A 17639-nucleotide genomic window follows, 5' to 3' on the forward strand; every position below is an offset into this window, starting at 1 on the left:
AACAACATATCTAGAATGCGTACCTTAATACACTATACATATCTAAAAAGTATCGTTCCCTCCCCCCAAAAGTGATTAAGTGACAAAATATTATTTTCTGTATTTCTATGATATGTGTTTCTATCTTCTGTTTTAGGTTTAAGTTCAGTATCGCAACAAACATTATAAACAATAATATTCAACATCAGTGTAGTAAATACATTAAAGAAAAATATTCTAGCAGTTATGTTAGGAAAGCATGCCAATTTCTCTGATACCCACACATGTTGTGAAACATTTACTCTTTGCTGTAGCTGAATCAATCAACAACAATGATAACAAAAATCATATACAGGAATCTATCCTTTATATTTGGTTACTATTCTTTATACATTCTCATAATAACTTACTAGATCTTGCTGCTAAAAAATAACAGAGCTGCAAAGCATGTTGATGAACAGCATCCTCAGGCTTTTTTTTCTCAAGTTGGGAGCATGCCAGTAAAAAGTCATAGCAGCGTCAAGCATTTTTCATCCGCTTGACAAATGCGTCTTCACAGCTATGCATGTTAAACAGTGAACAATATTTTTTAAACTCTTCAGTTTTATCATCAAGCAACTTGGATTCGCTGTTTGGTTTTCCTTTGTATGGTATTTTTTTTGCAATCACTTTCACAGTTTCAAAGCTTGTCATGGGTAAGAGAACACTGCTACTTGTATGACTTTTAAGAAGCACATGGTCACATTGTTGAATATCTTCCTTAACCTCTGACTCATCTCCTTTTTTTTCAGGAGTCATTGGCCAGTAATAGACTGAAGAAACCGAACCTGGAAACAAACACTGAAAGTTACTTCAAGTGCCATACACTTAGGTGGGACATTCAATTAAAATGGTTTTTGGTTAAAAAAGTGGGCGAATTTTCTGTTGCATTGCAATTCTGTGGACACAGTAGAGACCAAAGCCTATGTATTATAGTTACCCACAGATCTGAAACCACTTTTACTGCAATGGGGCCTGAATTGAATGTAGAACTATTGCAAAAACTGGCACTTCACTTTCATAAATGACCTCCCATCATTCACCAATCCTTTCCTAAGCAAGAAGTCGCATTTATTTCTAAAATGCTATCTGCACATGCATGCACACACACACGCAAAAAGAAAAAGGATTACTTGAACAAGGAGGGATTTATTGGACTGAGCCATGTACAACATTTTTCTAGGCATGATGCTTAGTGGGGTCATTTATGAACTTCTTATTCAGGTAGAACTGCAGTTAACATAGATTGGTTAAAAATGTATTATATACCTTGAATCAGGAATGTGGCACAAGTTGTGCATGGTTTCCTCGACAAATACACAGTGCAGTTACGCAAAGAAGAGGGAAGACAGTGAATAATTTGCTCTATGGCATGCAACCCAGGTTTGGAGAAACTCATGGCTACAATCTTCTGTACTCTGTCTGATTCGCATATTACAATCACAGTCTTATTGAACTGATGAGAATAAAAAAGAAAGATTACTTTTCACAGCAGATCTGATTTCACAAGCATGCATGCATTATGCAAATACAAAAACACACTATAGGTTTTGCCACACTGTATTACATATTACTGCTCTGTAGTCCCACAATCTTTAGATCACAGCTTAACTTTCTGCAAAGTTAATGTAAATACATTAATGGAATTTTTTCTATGCATTAGTTCTCAAGAAATCCAGTGCTGCTCCAATTAAGAAGCACATGAAATCAAAACCAGAATCAATTGGAAAGATCAAACTATAGATTTCTAGAACATTCTCAGAAGTGTTTGTTTCTTTTAGCCAAATTTCTGAAGAATAAACACACATACATATATGTACCTGGGTTCTTCATAAACACTGTGGTACGGCAAAAAAACAATTGACAACGGTATTAAAGTTAATAATGAGTATCCAGATTCTTTAAATCTGCTGTACATTCATGTAATGGCTGGTACTCTAATGCACACTGTTGCTACAATAGTGCAAAAAATAAATCATACTGTCACTGAATACAGCCCCACTACAAGGCTGGTCAATGCACCACACAGTAACTGAGATTCAAACCAGAAATCTGGAGGTTACCTAATGTACCTCCCTGCTCAGAGCAGGGACAACTTCAAAATTAGATCATTCACTTCTTTCTTAGGTAACGGGTTTTGTCTTCTCTGTCACAGAAGTAGTTGGCATAATCTATTCTAGGTGATCATCTGTGGATTCAGTTGAAGTTCAGTAACTCCTGTAGGCAATGTCTCACTGAACATAGGACCTCCTCCCTGCTGCCCCAGCAGATGCCTGCATGGGAACTGAACACCTTATGCCGCTTTTCAGAAAAGAACGGCAGCTTTGGGATGCACTAACATGTTTCAAAAAGACTGTAAACATGTTTACATATATTTGTCCGAGAAATAATAGCATAAAGCAAAGCAACAGAGATCTATTACTAAGCATCTGATCAAAGCAACCATCTGATGCATCCAAGAACCTTTTCATAACAGTAGACTAAGTATTGGAGATGGCAGCTCAAAAACTAACACATTTAAGATACACCTGCAGCTCTGGAAACATGCCATAGCCTATTTTCACTATAGCAATGAATGAGAAAAGAGATACTTTACATTTGATCCTAGCGCAGAAAACATTACCGTAAATCTGGAAATGGAAAGTAATTCAAATAAAAATTATGATGATGTGACACATAGGAAAGGATGTTGTAAGAACAGAACAAAGATAATGACTTCTGAAAAGCATATACCATCAAATTTATGAAACTCTTAGGAAGTCTCTTGGAAAATAATCTGAGGAACATGACAGTCTCACTAGAAAATATCCTGATATAAAGGAAATGTCAGTAACACCATGAGACCATTTAGGTTGTACCAACAGATATTTATTAGTCTGAAAGTTAAAACCAGAATCACGAAAAAAGGAAGCAAAGGCAGTATGAAGAATGAGCTTAAAGGAATAGTATAGCATGTACAGATAGGATTAGGAATACTAAATTACTAAAAAAATACAGGTGCTTCCACTAGCAAGGGATACAAAAGGCAAAAAGAAACGGGTATTTACAAAAACACAGGAAGAAAATCAAAAGAGGCACAATCATACTACACAACAGGAAAGGAGAGCAAACAAGAATACAGAAAAGGCTACATTGCAACAAGATGAAACCAAAACAAATTAAAGCAATATCCTCTTTTAGAAACTGAACAAGCAAATACAATACAGAAACATATGTGAGCCATAAAAGAGTCAGGAGACTATTGTGAACTATACAGCTCAACAGACCAACACTACAGCATTACTATTGACCTCCACATAGGATAAATGTTTCCAGGAATCACATGGCTGTAGTTACTCAGCATAAAGGAGTGTCGTATCAGGTTTTGGTCCTACTTTACTTTAAGAAAAATACAAGCACAATGGAGGGAAGGAATCCTAGAAGTTTAAAAGAAAAACAAAACAAACCAACCAGCCAACTAAATAAACAACAATCTAGGAGAAAGACTGAAGCTTGATGTGAGAAGGTTGAGAAATTGCTCCTATAAAATGGTTTGAAGATCAGGTTAGACAAGTATCTGATAAGGGTGGTGTAATTAGACTTAATCCTCCTTTGCTGTAACAAAATGGATTAGGTCATTTTAGCCCATTTCTGATTCCACTGTTTCACATTTGAAGCTGTTTGTTATTAGTAGATTCCATAACAGATCAATTGTTTATAAAATCAGAAATATTTAAGAAGTAGTTCCTAAACTTTTTAAAATTGTAACTATCACTGTTACTGTTATCTGCTAACTTTATCACTGTGTAGTATTTAATCTATATTTTTATAAACCATTCTCAGATAACCTGGAGAAGAAAAGCTTTCTAGACAAGCAAAACAGTGTGTGGAACTGAAGATAAAATCGTCAATATTTTTGTATTCACAACTAAAGTTAAGTTATGATCTATTTTAACTGTGCAAATGAGAATAAATGACAAAATGGGAGTTTCAGTTATTTCTTTCAAAAAAGCAGAATGGTCCTTAGATTGTCTGGGACCAATCTGGCTATCATTAAACAACAGTCCAAGTCTGAACTGCAAAGTCTGTCACTCTCATCCTGTGAGGAAAGGATTAAGGAGCTCTGCTTAACAAGGTGCTGCTGCTACAGCCGCTCTTGGCACAAAGGTTTCTGTTTTCTCTCGCCTACCAACTGTTGTCCCCAAACTGCTCCTTACATGAGTGAGTTCACAGCTCTGCTGAGTTGCACCTGAGGAAGACTCAGAACACTGAAAAAGCCTGGCACACAAAAGGCAGACCATGCTGGGCTTGCTGCTACCTGTGGCATGCTCTGTTCTCACTACATAAATGGGCAGAAGTATAAAAATGTCTTCAGAGACACTCACATGAGCAATTGTACTCCCTGAGTTAAAAACTACTCCAAGGAGGAAACACATTTCCACTATTCATGCTGTCTAGTACCGTTTATAAATATCTCAAGGGTGGATGTCAAGAGGATGGGACCAGACTCCTTTCAGTGGTGCCCAACGATAGGATGAGGGGCAACAGACACAGAATGAAGCACGGGATGTTCCATCTGAATATGAGGAGAAACTTCTTTACTTTGAGGGTGCCACAGCACTGAACAGGCTGCCCAGAGAGGCTGTGGAGTCTCCTTCTCCGGAGACATTCAGAGCCTGCCTGGACGCATTCCTGTGTGATCTACTCTGGGTGAACCTGCTTTAGCGTCTGGGCTGGACTGGATGATCTGCAACTCTATGTGTCACCAGTACCACTGGGAACAGAAAGTGAATCTGGGTCAGTACCCACAGGAAGGACAGAAGAAAGCCAACAACTGAACATCATTTTATCTGCAGCTTTCAAGTAGGCAAAGCAAACACAAGACAGTGACACTTTCCCCTGGCAATCTCCTCCTATTCCATTACAGGGTTCATTAACAATTAGGGCATGTTGGTATGTCTCAGTGATATGACATAGTGATGGGATGTAAAAAACTGATATTAATTGATGCTTAGGAATCCAGTATCCTTCTGTAACTTCATCAGATTACAATGAAAAACTTAGCAGCATCGATTATTACCAGCAACTTTTAAAACCCAAGACTAGAATGGACCACCTAACTCACCAGATTCACTCCACCACAAAAGCAGCAATTGCACAATAGAGGTTTATGTTGTAAATGTTTGTTTGATGGATAACATTAGATATTTTAAAGGATAATTCTTAGTAAAATAAGCAGTAAAAACATTTCCTAGCCATGACAGCCTGTTACATACCTCATCAGACAGGGCACGACACTCTGGAAACTCCTCCATAAGACGAGCTAGAAACATATACAAATCTTTCTTTTCTAAGCGCATCCATGGATGCATCTCTGAACGGGTCCAAATAAACAGGTCATAATTAGTAGGCAAATCCAAGTAGAGTCGTGCTTCAGAAAACATATTGTTGATTGTTTCACTTTCAGTAATATGGGGAATGAAGGCAGCGTGTTTGGGTAAAGGAAGACAGAAATATAGCAGATGTATTTGTTTATAGACTGCACACACAGATTAACTGTCATAAAATACATTGAAGTGAGATAGGGAAAGGTTTATGGTGGTGTTGCCTAAGGAGTGCACCACTTACTGCTAAGCGACACTGACCTGGTTAACACCCATGAAGAATTACCACCACACAAATAACAAATCTAATAAACCCCACAGCAACTAGTACTCAAAATAAAAGCTCTGGGCTGTGGTTAATCTCCTGCTGCTCACTTTATCTACCAAGAAATAGTCAAACTTCAGTTGTGATGCCTTGTTTTTGTATTATAATATTTTGTGATGCTCAGAGATGTACCCATTTCAGTTGACTGTATTGAGATGATTAACTGAAGCAAAGAGATACAAACCAGTGTGCGTGTCTTCAGCTCTAGAAGGTCTCCACCTCTGAGAGAAAAAAATAAATTAAAAAAAAAAAAAGAAAAATAAGTCTTAACTTACTTTTGAAGCAAAGTAGTGTAGTAAAGACAATATACATGTACGTGTGTGTGTGCATATACATATGTATATACAAACATGTAACTTTTAGTTGTGTTTATTTATGTTTTAAAAAATAATAAACACCTTTCACTGCACATAAATGCAAAAAAAACCATAAGGGAAAATGTGGTACCTTGTATTGCCGATGCCTTTCTTTATGCCAGCACAATAATTCTTCAGAAAAACAAAAAATTTATACCATCTCTGGTAAGCATGCATCTACCAGTCCAATGACAAAGTTCTTCACAGCACCTTTTCTTATAAAACACCATTAGCATACACATAAAATATTACCCATTGATAGACCCTTCATCAGTTCAGTATTAGCTCACTGATGCTTAACGGACTTAATTTTTCTGCTTTCATTATTTTCCACCAAGACCTGATTTTCTCCCACAACATTTATCCCCAATGTGATATAACAGAACGATTTTGTACTCCACTTACCCACTGGTCTGCTAGCAAGATGTCTTCAACGACGATAACTTTCAAGTGGTAAAACTAACACCTTTATATCTTCCTTCTCTCCTGTGAGTCATAGTCCTGTACTTTTTGTTTCGTCTTTGACACTGCCTTGGACCCACCCTGTCAATATTTTCCGTGCCATGTGGGGATCAAGTTTGTTGAATCAGAGAAATTGATCAGGACAACTAGATGTTGACCTATGACTGCTAAACACAGGTAAAAGCTCTCCTTCCAACTTAAAATGATTAATTAAAATACAGATTAGTATCAGTATCATTACTTAGCATTCCTCAAATCTCTACTCAAACATCTCTGGGCTACATGAACTCAACGGTAACTGGACAATCTAAATACCTCCCCTTTTATGATGTATATTCACCTTTGAAATACAACCTGCCAATGCTCACCTCTGTAATCTATATACAAAGCAGGATTGTCCATGATTGGAAGGGCTTGTTATAAAAATGATATAATTTCTCTAAAACACTTGGTATTATTTTCCAGAGTCAAAGATGCCGTTCACACCTTTTTTTGTTGTTATTTTGTTACTCCTGACTTCTACCTACTATAGTGCTTTAGGAAAGCATCAAAGCATATGAAGCATATGGCATTTCCAGATTTTTCTCAGTTTCATTTCCCATTCTCACTAAATTGTAGTCAGTCAAAAGGAGGTGTGAACAGTTCTGGAAAGTTCTAAAAATATAACAACATGTTGTTTTTCTCAGGCTGGCGGTTCCTCGAAGCAGCATGTGATGGGTGCAAGCTCCTCTCTCTGTGCTGCCATGCCCGCAGAATTGGTTTATTTTAACTAACAACACAGCTGGGAAGAACGAGGAAGTTCTTGGGCAGTGTTTTAAACAGGCTCAGACTTTGAAAGTTTCTAGATTCTGGGGTTCACAAGTTCTAAAGCTGCAATGTTACTAATTCACACATCTGGTATCCATTCTGCTAGGTGCCCTACTCAAAGTTGAACACCTCATTTCTAGCACATGCATTTTAACCTGAAAGTAGTGATAGAGGGAATTAACACTTAAAGGTTAACCACATAGCAAGTGTCTAGCTTAGAGCTTTGTGTAACCAATTATATTAGAAACAAGGCCTTATTGAAGAGAGCAAACTCTGCAAAGATAAGTTTTGCAGCATCTGGCAGCATCCTCGAGTGGATGAAATAACTAGAGTGTTCAGCACAGGGAGGACGATGATCCAGTTAAAACCAGTCCAGAAGTTTCAGCTCTGGCCAACCCAGCCTACTAGGTCAAAGGTTAGAATGTTCATGAGCAGCCTTCACCCCAGAACCCAGCCCACGACCACCAGCAGGCACTGCACAGGCGCAACAGGGAGGAGCCACAGGAGAAGACTATGGAAACTATTTCCTGGAATTTATTTTAATAAGAACAGCCTTCTGAGGGAAATGTTATGAATATATATAGGCATTCCTGGGATAACCATGAATATGTAACACCTTGCTACATTTAAGCACGCTTCATGCCAAGATCAATTGCGCAAGAGTAGAGGAAAGATCCTTCTTGCACCTGGCACCAAATAAGCATACCTTCTTCATAACCTCTCAGATTGTTAAGTTTTATAGTCAGTAGAAGCATAGAATCATAGAATAGTTTGGGTTTGAAAGGATCTTCAAAGCTCATCCAGTCCAACCCCCTGCCATGAGCAGGGACATCTTCAACCAGATCAGGTTGCTCAGAGCCCCGTCCAGCCCGGCCTTGAATGTCCCCAGGGATGGGGCATCTACCACCTCTCTGGGCAACCTGGGCCAGTTTTTCACCACCTTCACTGTAAAAAATTTCTTCCTCATGTCTATCCTGAATCTCCTCTCTTTTAGTTTAAAACCATCACCCCTTGTCCTGTCACAACAGTCCCTGCTAAATAGTCTGTCCCCATCTTTCTTATAGGCCTCTTTTAAGTACTGAAAGGCCACAATAGGGGCTCCACAGCCTTAACTACCCCAACTCTTCCAGCCTGTCCTCATAGGAGTGCTGCTCCAGCCCCGTGGAAAATCCCGGTATTTCGGGTTGGAAAAATCAGGAAGAGCCCACAAACACGTGTCTGCCAGCATCATCTTTAATATCCCGGAGGCCAACAACCAGCCAGCGCACAGTCCCGCAGCACTCTCACCGCCGACCGTTACGGCCATTCCCCGACTCCTTCCAGCCAGGTCACCTCACGCCGGGCACCGCAGCCCGGCCCGGCCCTCGGACACCGCAGCGGGGAAAAGCGAAGGTCCCGGCGGCCCCGCCCCGGCCCGCCCGCCGCCACCACCGCTCTGCGGCCCCGCCCCGTTCCCAGCGTCCCCTGGGCAAGATGGCGGCCCCCACACTGGGCCGGCGGTGCGGCCGGGCAGCGCGGCTGTGGGGCGGCCCACACCGGGTCCCGCCGCCACTCTCGCTCCGGCGGCGAGCCCACGAACAGCCGCGGCGGGCCCGGGGCGCCACGGGGCTGCTGGCGGTGCAGTGCGAGCGCGGTCTCTTCCAGGAGGTGTTCCCGGCGCAGAGCGCGGAGGAGCAGCTGCTGGACCTGTTGGCGCCGGGCCGCCCGCCCCTCACCGCCTACTGCGGCTTCGACCCCACGGCCGACTCGCTCCACGTCGGGCACCTGCTGCCCGTCATGGCGCTGCTGCACTTCCAGCGCGCCGGCCACAACGTTATCGCCGTGGTCGGGGGTGCCACGGCGCGGCTGGGGGACCCCAGCGGCCGGGAGCGGGCGAGGGAGCCGCTGGCGGCAGAGCGGGTGCGGGCGCAGGCGCGGGGGCTGCGGGCCGGCCTGGAGCGGCTGTTCGAGAACCACCGGGAGCTGTTCTGGGGGGCAGGCGTCGAGCGCCTGGGGCAGGCGGTGCTGCTGGACAACTCCGGCTGGCTGGGCCGGCAGCAGCTGCTCGACTTTCTCGGCGGGGCCGGCGGGCGGCTCCGCATGGGCACGCTGCTGAGCCGGCAGAGCTGCCAGGCGCGGCTGCGCAGCCCCGAGGGCATGAGCCTGGCCGAGTTCCTCTACCCGGCGCTGCAGGCCTACGATTTCCTCCACCTCCACCAGCAGCACGGCTGCCGCGTCCAGGTGGGGGGCGCCGACCAGATGGGCAACATCATGTCCGGCTACGAGCTCGTCACCAAGTACGGCGGGGCCGAGTGGGGCAGATGGCGGGTACGGGGAGTCTGTTCCGGGGGCGGGGTCGTGTCCCAGCTCTGTGCCGCTTCATGTGACATTTGAAGTGCCAGGAGTAGAAGTAGCACCTCGGGGAGTTGGCACTGGGCAGTGTGCCCAGGTGAACAGCATCCTGGCGTGAACAGCATCCTGGCTTGTATCAGGAATAGCGTGGCCAGCAGGACTAGGGCAGTGATCGTTCCTCTGTACTCAGCGCTGGTGAGGCCCCACCTCGAATCATGTGTTCAGTTTTGGGCCCAGAAGAAACTGAGGTACTGGAGATTCAGAGAAGGGCAACAAGGCTGGTGAAAGGTCTACAGAACAAATCTGCTGAGGAGCAGCTGAGGGAACTGGGGCTGTTTAGCCTGGAGAAAAGGAGGCTGAGGGGAGACCTTATCGCTGTCTGCAACTACCTGAAAGGGTGTTGTAGCATGGAGGGTGTTGGTCTCTTCTCCCAAGCAGCAAGTGATAGGACAAGAGGAAATGGCCTCAAGTTGTGCCAGGGGAGGTTCAGGTTGGATATTAGGAAAAACTTCTCACCAAAAGTGTTGTCAGGCATTGGAACAGGCTGCCCAAGGAAGTAGTGGAGTCACCATCCCTGGAGGTGTTTAAAAGACGTAAAGATGAGGTTCTTGGGACATGGATTAGAGGTGGACTTGACAGTGTTAGGTTAATGGTTGGGCTTGATGATCATAAAGGTCTTTTCCAACCAAAACGGTTATATGGTTTTAAGAAGTAGTTGTCCTGAACATGAGTGTGGCACGTACGTACGTTTTGGCCACGTTTTGAAGTCTTTTCCATGAAACATGAACGAATTTTTAACAAAAGGGATGGATTTTTGTTTTAGTGAACGTGTTTGCCCAATAACCAAAATCAGGTATCCCAAAATGGGAGATCAAGGCAGTTCTGCTGGCAAATGCATTATGGTGTAAACACCAAAGCAGAGGCAGTTGTGGTATGTTGGTATGGATGGCTGCATTTCTTCTCTTGGAAATAAAATGAAACCTGATGATGAGCTTTTGCTTATCCACCGAATTTGGTGTGAGTCTTACAAAATTCACAGAAGTATACAAGAAAATCAGTGAGTATGTGGCAATGCTTCTACTTCAGTACGTGCTTGACTATTACAAGCCATTAGGGCATCTGCACAGAAGAAAAGCCTTACAAGTGTCAAAGCCACACAAGTAGCTTCAGTTAGTGCTCAGAGCAGAAGACACAGGACACTTGAACTTGCTACTGCTGTTGCTCATGAAACTACTTAAAGTACTTAGATTTTTAAGTTCAAGTTTCCATTTTTTATTTTCCTAAAGCACTTTTCATAAAAGTGTTCTTGCATCTTTTGACCTCTTCCCCCTGTCTTACTTAAATGCTTTATATCAAGGACAGAATCTTATAGAATGCTTATATTTTAGTCAACTTTACAAAGATGTGATTTTTTTTCTTTTTAACATGCAGTGACTCTTCATTTTCTCAGGATGACGGGAACAGATGTGTTTGGAATTACTGTACCTCTTATTACCAGTACTACTGGAGATAAACTGGGAAAGACTGCTGGCAATGCAGTTTGGCTAAACAGAGAGAAGACCTCTCCATTTGAGCTATATCAGTTTTTTGTCAGACAACAAGATAACGTGGTTGAAAAGTAAGTAGCTTCTCGTTGTTTTTTATAAAACCTGATCCTCACTGTTGGCTGTAACTGTTTTGTGGAGATGCGTGCAGTCTGAGTTCCTTGTAGAGGTATATGTTCATATAACTGTACATTCCTTAAATAAGCAGGCATGACTGGTTCATAAGTATAGAGTATAAGTATATAGTGTCTCTATATATTGGCATATGTGTCATCAAATTACTATGTGGATGAACAAACAAGTAAAGCATAATGCATTTTGTTTTGCCAGTGGGGAGCCTTTTTCTTCTGAGGTACATTAGTTTCAGCACCGTAACATCACAGTATCAAAGGAAATCTCCTGCTGAGTAATAAGCAACTGCAGTTCAATAGATATCAATTAGTACAAGTTTTTACCTAGTACGAGGTATCCAGAAACACCACATTCTAATTGCAGGAAGCTACTTAACTGGTTATAAACAAACACATAAAGTTCAGGAACTGCATCACATTAAAAACTGCATATCCCTAAGCAACTTGAAATAATGCCTTGTTAGGAAAAAGCCAAGATGTTCCTAATTATGATTGTATTAACTGTCTAGATTAGTGTTCTCTAAGGTTTTTTGATCATGCACCTCTATCAGTGAAAAAAAATTTAAGCATATGCTCCCAATACATGTATATTTCTTTATATAAAATGTACTACTGAAGTTCTAAAATTGTCCTCTTGCACCCCAATATGGGATCTTGTGTACCTCCTGGGGTGCTGGCACCCCCTCTGGAGACCACTGGTCTAGATAAAAACATGTCTAGGGGACAGTTACACTGTCCAGTTACTACTTAAAACTGTAGCACATAGACAAAATTCTGAATAAGCGTTACTTAGGGTAGAGCAATTCCAATGAGCAAAATGTGGTCTTGGATTCATTGTGCTAGCTCTGAATCTGCATCAACCACCCATAATTCATATTCTTACTGACTAGTGTAAAAAAAAAATTCATATAATGACAACATGAAATAGTAGCAAAAATACAAGAATTACCATTTGACAGGTTGCCTTCATGATGGCTGGCCTCCTTGCTGGTGTGCCAGTGACATGGCTGAAAATAAATAACCAATAGCTTTATTCAGGGTATTACATTAATTTTAATAAGTTGCTATATGTTCTCTTTTAAATCTGCTTTTCTTTACATGTTAATATCACCGTCAAATCTAAGTCCTCATAAATCTCAGACACGTTCTTCCCTTTCATATTGTGACCTGTCTCATTAACTCAGTTATCTGCCTCAAAGATTTATGCCCTGATATTTCAAATTTAGGTTCTGCATCCACACTTTTCAGGTTGATAAAAAGGGTACGTGGGTACTTCTTAACATTAAAATGTTTCACGTGTTCAGACTTTGTAACAGTCAGGGTACTTTTCTTAATAAACTGCACTTCCTAATACTAGAAGCCCATTAAAATGGGTTCTGCTTAGGTACACACCTTTAAATTCTCGATTATCCTAAATAATCTTCCTGTTGAGATGCTGTCAATACATGGCATGCTTCTGTCCCGCAATCACCACAGAATGGCAGGGATATTTTGCATTAGCATATTGTGCAGCTACTAAGAATATAATATAAAACCTTGTTAGCTGACACAATTGCAAGAAATACTGTAAAGCAGAGAAAAACCAAGTTGTTAATTGAAAAACAAGTTTTATAAAAGCATTTGACACTATCTGATATCTGAAGACATAAATAAAACGTGAGTTATCTGGGTAAGCTTAAGCATGTGGGCAAAACCAAAGAGTTGTTTGAAAGCACAGAATATGGATTTCTTAAGAAAAATTTTAGTGTAATTCATGATGCTTGGATGAGAAAGGCAGAAAATCTGTAATAATGCCTGTATAGACAAAAATATTTTTTCCTTGTTTGTAGATACCTGAAACTCTTCACCTTCCTTCCTCTTGAGGAGATTGACCACATTATGGAAATGCATGCAAAAGAACCTGAAAAATGGGGCCCTCAGAAACGACTTGCTGCAGAAGTAACCAAGCTTGTTCATGGCAGAGAGGGGCTAGAGTCTGCTAAGAGGTGAAGTCTGATTTGTCGAGCAGTTTTCTTTCAGATTTATTAAATGTTATTTATCTATAGCCTTTTCAGGGACTGTTTTCATGTAGTTAGTTGTTGCTCAGCTGTAAAAGAGAAAAATGTAGTAATTCTGTAGGCTTAAAAATACAGCAACAGTATAAAAAAAATGCAGTGCAGTGGGTTATGATGAAAATAAATTGGGCTCTACTTTAGTTACTTCTGTTACTGTGGACCCTCAGAAAAGTTGGGGAGGGGAACCTGATTAGTTGGGTAGTACTTTTTGCGAAGATGAGGCTAGCACTGTGTTTTGAATTATCTTTGTTCTCACAGGTGCACTAAGGCCCTTTATTACAGCAGCATGGAGGCATTGGAAGCTATGTCTGACCAAGAGCTACAGGAACTTTTCAAACAAGCTCCTTCAGCTGAATTGCTGCTTGAACCGGGAATGAATGTTCTTGACTTGTGTCGCAAAGCAAATGCCATTCCAGATGGACCCAGTGGGTATGTTACCGCCCGCGCCCCTTGGTAATACCTCATATAAACACGCTGTAGTGGTCTGCTTTCAGAATTTAAAGGAAGAGGACAGCCAAATCAAGTAGTCAGAGGGTAGCGATCTACATTCCAGCATTACACAATAAGGGGGCAGGTGGCCTCATTCGATTTTGAAGTGAAAGTGTAGGATTATGCAATGTCGTGTACCTTAGCTATACCCGATGAAGGGACAGACTTAAAACAACAGCCTTTGTTTCCTTATACCTCTCATAAAGAATGGGAGTGGTAGAGGCTAAGGTTAATTTCAGTCACGCTTGACCTAGACTGAAAGTGCAAGAGGATTATAATTTATTCATTTATAGATCCAACCAAAAAACTCCTAACTGAACCTTTAATATTTAACAGCAAAAAATAGTTTCTTCTTGCAATGACCACGGGGTTTTTTTGTTTGTTTTTGGTTTTTTAAAGGTACCAGAAAATTACAGATGGTGGAGTTTCAATAAATGGGATTCGAGTAACTAATCCTGAGACTGTTCTTATTCTTGGACAACATATTCTCAAGAATGGAGTGTCACTGCTTAGAATTGGAAAGAAAAATTACTACATCATAAAATGGTTGCAGTTGTGACAACAGAACGTCTCCCTAACGTCATGTATCATTTTGAGGTCTGTTGCTTGATGATGTTTCTATACTGTGCATTACTGTGCAGCTCACAGACTGCCTAGTACCATAGTTTCATTCTCAAAATGCACCAACAGAGTTCAAATAAAGGCAAGTAACTTATACCACTGAAGAGATTTTTAGATCCTCTGCCTTATTCAAAACCCCATTCATAAAAGGATGTGTACAAGAAGATGAAAAGATGAATTTCAGAGTCCAGAGATGGAGATGCTCTTCCCGTCCTTCAACAACCCTCTATGTTGTAGGAAAAGAAAAGTGGCCCGGTGTCTACAGAATAATCCACAGCAACATGAGCAAAAGCATACTGGAAGCCAGTACTTCTTACAGAGGATGCCTGCTGCTGTCCAGTTTTACTTCATCCTAACAAAAGAAACCTGCAGAGTGGGTGAGGACAAGCAGCCTATGATGAACATTTTTTCCTGAACAGGTTTGCTTTGAAGGAGGCACCAGAAGATTCACAATAAATTAGTAGAATTATTAAGCCCTAATATGTAAGCTTATTATTGGTTATACATGGGGGCAAGCCACAAAAAGCTTTCCAACCTAAATGTGGTAATACAGAACAAAGGCACTTTTTGAAATGTAAGAGAATAAATGTGAGAGAAAACAGAGCCTTTCAAAGCTTGTATCAGCCCAAATAATCCCTTTTATGCTTTCTGCATGCATTGTGTGACTTAGAATGTGGGTGACACTGTAGTGCTTTAGCAATTACTGCCCAGCCAACGTTTGAGATCACAGCTTCCTCACTTTCTTATAAAGACAACACAAAAGTTAGGAGTGTGCTTCTAGAACTGTTAGACTAGCAACATCTACATTTAAAGATAGTATTGCATTATTGCTCCGAAACACCACAGCCCCTTTTTGTAACCATTACAGTGGAGTACAACACCTTGCTGAAGTCCCTTCCCATGGTAGGGTTTGGGATTGGGTTGCTTAGGCGTAGTAACAGTAGTTACAGCCAGGTCACCTGAACAACAAAACCTGCATGCGTTTACCAAGATTATTTGTAGTACAAGCTCTTATTTGAATTACTTAGAACTGGTTAATTGACTTAGAATACAGCAGCAGAGCTGGCTGGCTCATAACTTTGTTATTAAGGGACCCTCCCTGCCCCAGTGTAGTCACTTTGGGCCTTGGTTCCAGTGTTGTTTTCAACGCTTATGGTAATCCTCACTCAGGCCAAGGCAAATAATTTCCTAGTCCAAGAAACTCCTAGACAACACAGTTTTGCAGCCACAAGGGGAGAAGCCTGAACATGGTAACTCATCACCCTCTCTTTTGTTGTTAGAATAAGTAAGGTCAAGTAATGGTAATTCAGCTGGTTTTAAACCACCCAGCCTATGAAAAGAATGGGGAAATGGTAAGAAATGTTGCTGGGGGAGGGGTGGTGGTGTTTTTACTTTATTTGATGTTGGCTGTATTTGCCCCGTCAATCAAGATTTCAACAGTAGTACATTATAGCTTGCTGCTTATACATCACAGCTTCTTCAAATTATTAAACTGTAATATGGTAGCACATGGAGTTATTAATTTCTGTTTCTAGATCCCAGATCTCTCTATCCCAATCTGTATGATGAAAAAAAAGAGTAGTTGAGTCATTCCTACCTTAAAAAAAGGTCTACAGATCCTGTTAGTTCTCAGGACCAGTTTGTGTTGCTTGTTGCTTTGCTTTAAACTGCAGTGATGATCAGCACTATCCTAGAGAAACCATATGGAAGAAAAAAAAATCACAACTTCGATGGGAAAAAGGCAGAAGGAAGGGAAAGTTTTCATCCGCTTAATATAGGTGCATTGTTTCTTAAATGGCAGCAGCACTATCGCAATACAGAAACATCCATCTGGAACAACTACACTGGTGCACACCCATGTTACTCCCCAGAGAGACACAAGAGATCAAAATTGACAGGTACTTTCTGGTTACAGGAAATAAACTAGGAGTGAGTTTCGTTTCTGATTATCTCCTGCCTTTTTTCCTTCATCTCCAAATGGTGCAGATATGCATTTATCCACACTTTTCAGCTTTGTTTAAAAGCATTAGTACCCACTTTGATGAGGTATTAAAAGGGCTTTATTTTTTTACAAATACAAAATAAAAAAGGGAATTAAATTCTTTGCATACAAGGTTTTTAGTGAGATCCATTAACTCCAAGAAATTCAGTCCATGCTTCCTTTTGCCCAACTCCTAGTAATCTAAATCTGTTCTTGAATCTTTCCAAAGAAACAGATGGACACAACCACAACTTTCCTTGACTGTACGGGATATCAAAACAGAGCATTTGAACACTTAGGCCAAAAATCAAGGATGACTGAAAATAAAAAACAATAATTAAAAAAAAAGAGTATTCTTTCTTAGCTTGATCTTATTTCTCATGTACCTCAATACAGGTATGGTCAGGTAATCAGAGACATGGCTTGTTCAAAAAGTATTCAAGTATTAATCATGTCTACAAGTGTGTGATTTGGAAGTGCAAAAATAAGTTATTTGGGCTAGCTATAAACACAAACAAACAAACAACATTTGTAAAGCATCTAAGGGACAGCAAAAACTAGAAGAGGTAAATGTAACCTTGTAGCAGCTAGCAAGGAAGAGCTAAAGGTTGAACAGGTGTGCAGCAAGTCAACTAAAAGAGAGGTGTTGGAACCTGAAAGCACCTTCACTAATTGAAACAGTCACTGGGCACAAATCCATATGCAGGTGGTCTACTGTGTTTTTTTCTTAATCTTTGAAGTATTAATCATCTAGCTGTCACCTAGCATAGAGTTTAACTGGCAACACATTAAAAAGCACATGCATTTGAGATCTTCACTATCTATGGAAAATACTAGCTAGCAATCGCTCTTCTAGCTAAAGGATTGAACTGTGGAATAAAAACAAAGAGAATTCAATTCAAGTGACCAAGAAGGGCACAACAGACTAGCAAGTTGTTTCCTTTGCTGTATTCTGTAAGGCAGGGACCTGAGTTTGCAACACTCAATCTGTCATCTTTCAAAGTCAATCCTCCATAAAGCACAAGGTAAAGGCCCGTTTTACCTCAATTACTTCAGAATACAGTTTGAAGCGCACAGACACAACCCTTACCCATCTATTCCACTAACTGAAATTTGTAACTGACTACTAAAAAACCCAAGTAATTTGACAAACTCTG

At 41.0% G+C, this 17639-nt stretch overlaps 1 protein-coding gene across 1 annotated transcript; it reads left to right on the plus strand.

Moving 5' to 3' along the window:
* Positions 1–8787: 8787 nt before the first annotated feature.
* Positions 8788–15102, plus strand: YARS2 (tyrosyl-tRNA synthetase 2). Its single transcript, XM_065842232.2, has 5 exons — positions 8788–9607; positions 11113–11280; positions 13167–13322; positions 13650–13820; positions 14280–15102. Exons 1-5 carry the CDS (start codon positions 8805–8807, stop codon positions 14437–14439), a joined length of 1458 nt encoding a protein of 485 aa, XP_065698304.1. The 5' UTR covers positions 8788–8804; the 3' UTR covers positions 14440–15102.
* The last annotated feature ends 2537 nt before the right edge of the window (positions 15103–17639 follow it).

The sequence above is a fragment of the Patagioenas fasciata genome, chromosome 1 (genome assembly GCF_037038585.1).
Source record: "Patagioenas fasciata isolate bPatFas1 chromosome 1, bPatFas1.hap1, whole genome shotgun sequence".
NCBI lineage: Eukaryota > Metazoa > Chordata > Aves > Columbiformes > Columbidae > Patagioenas > Patagioenas fasciata.

Bases quoted from the DNA above. Each gene is read 5' to 3' on its own strand.
- YARS2 (XM_065842232.2), top strand. From the start codon at position 8,805: ATGGCGGCCCCCACACTGGGCCGGCGGTGCGGCCGGGCAGCGCGGCTG. The intron at 11,281-13,166 runs GTAAGTAGCTTC...CCTTGTTTGTAG, and splicing joins CAAGATAACGTGGTTGAAAA to ATACCTGAAACTCTTCACCT. The intron at 13,323-13,649 runs GTGAAGTCTGAT...TTGTTCTCACAG, and splicing joins GGGCTAGAGTCTGCTAAGAG to GTGCACTAAGGCCCTTTATT.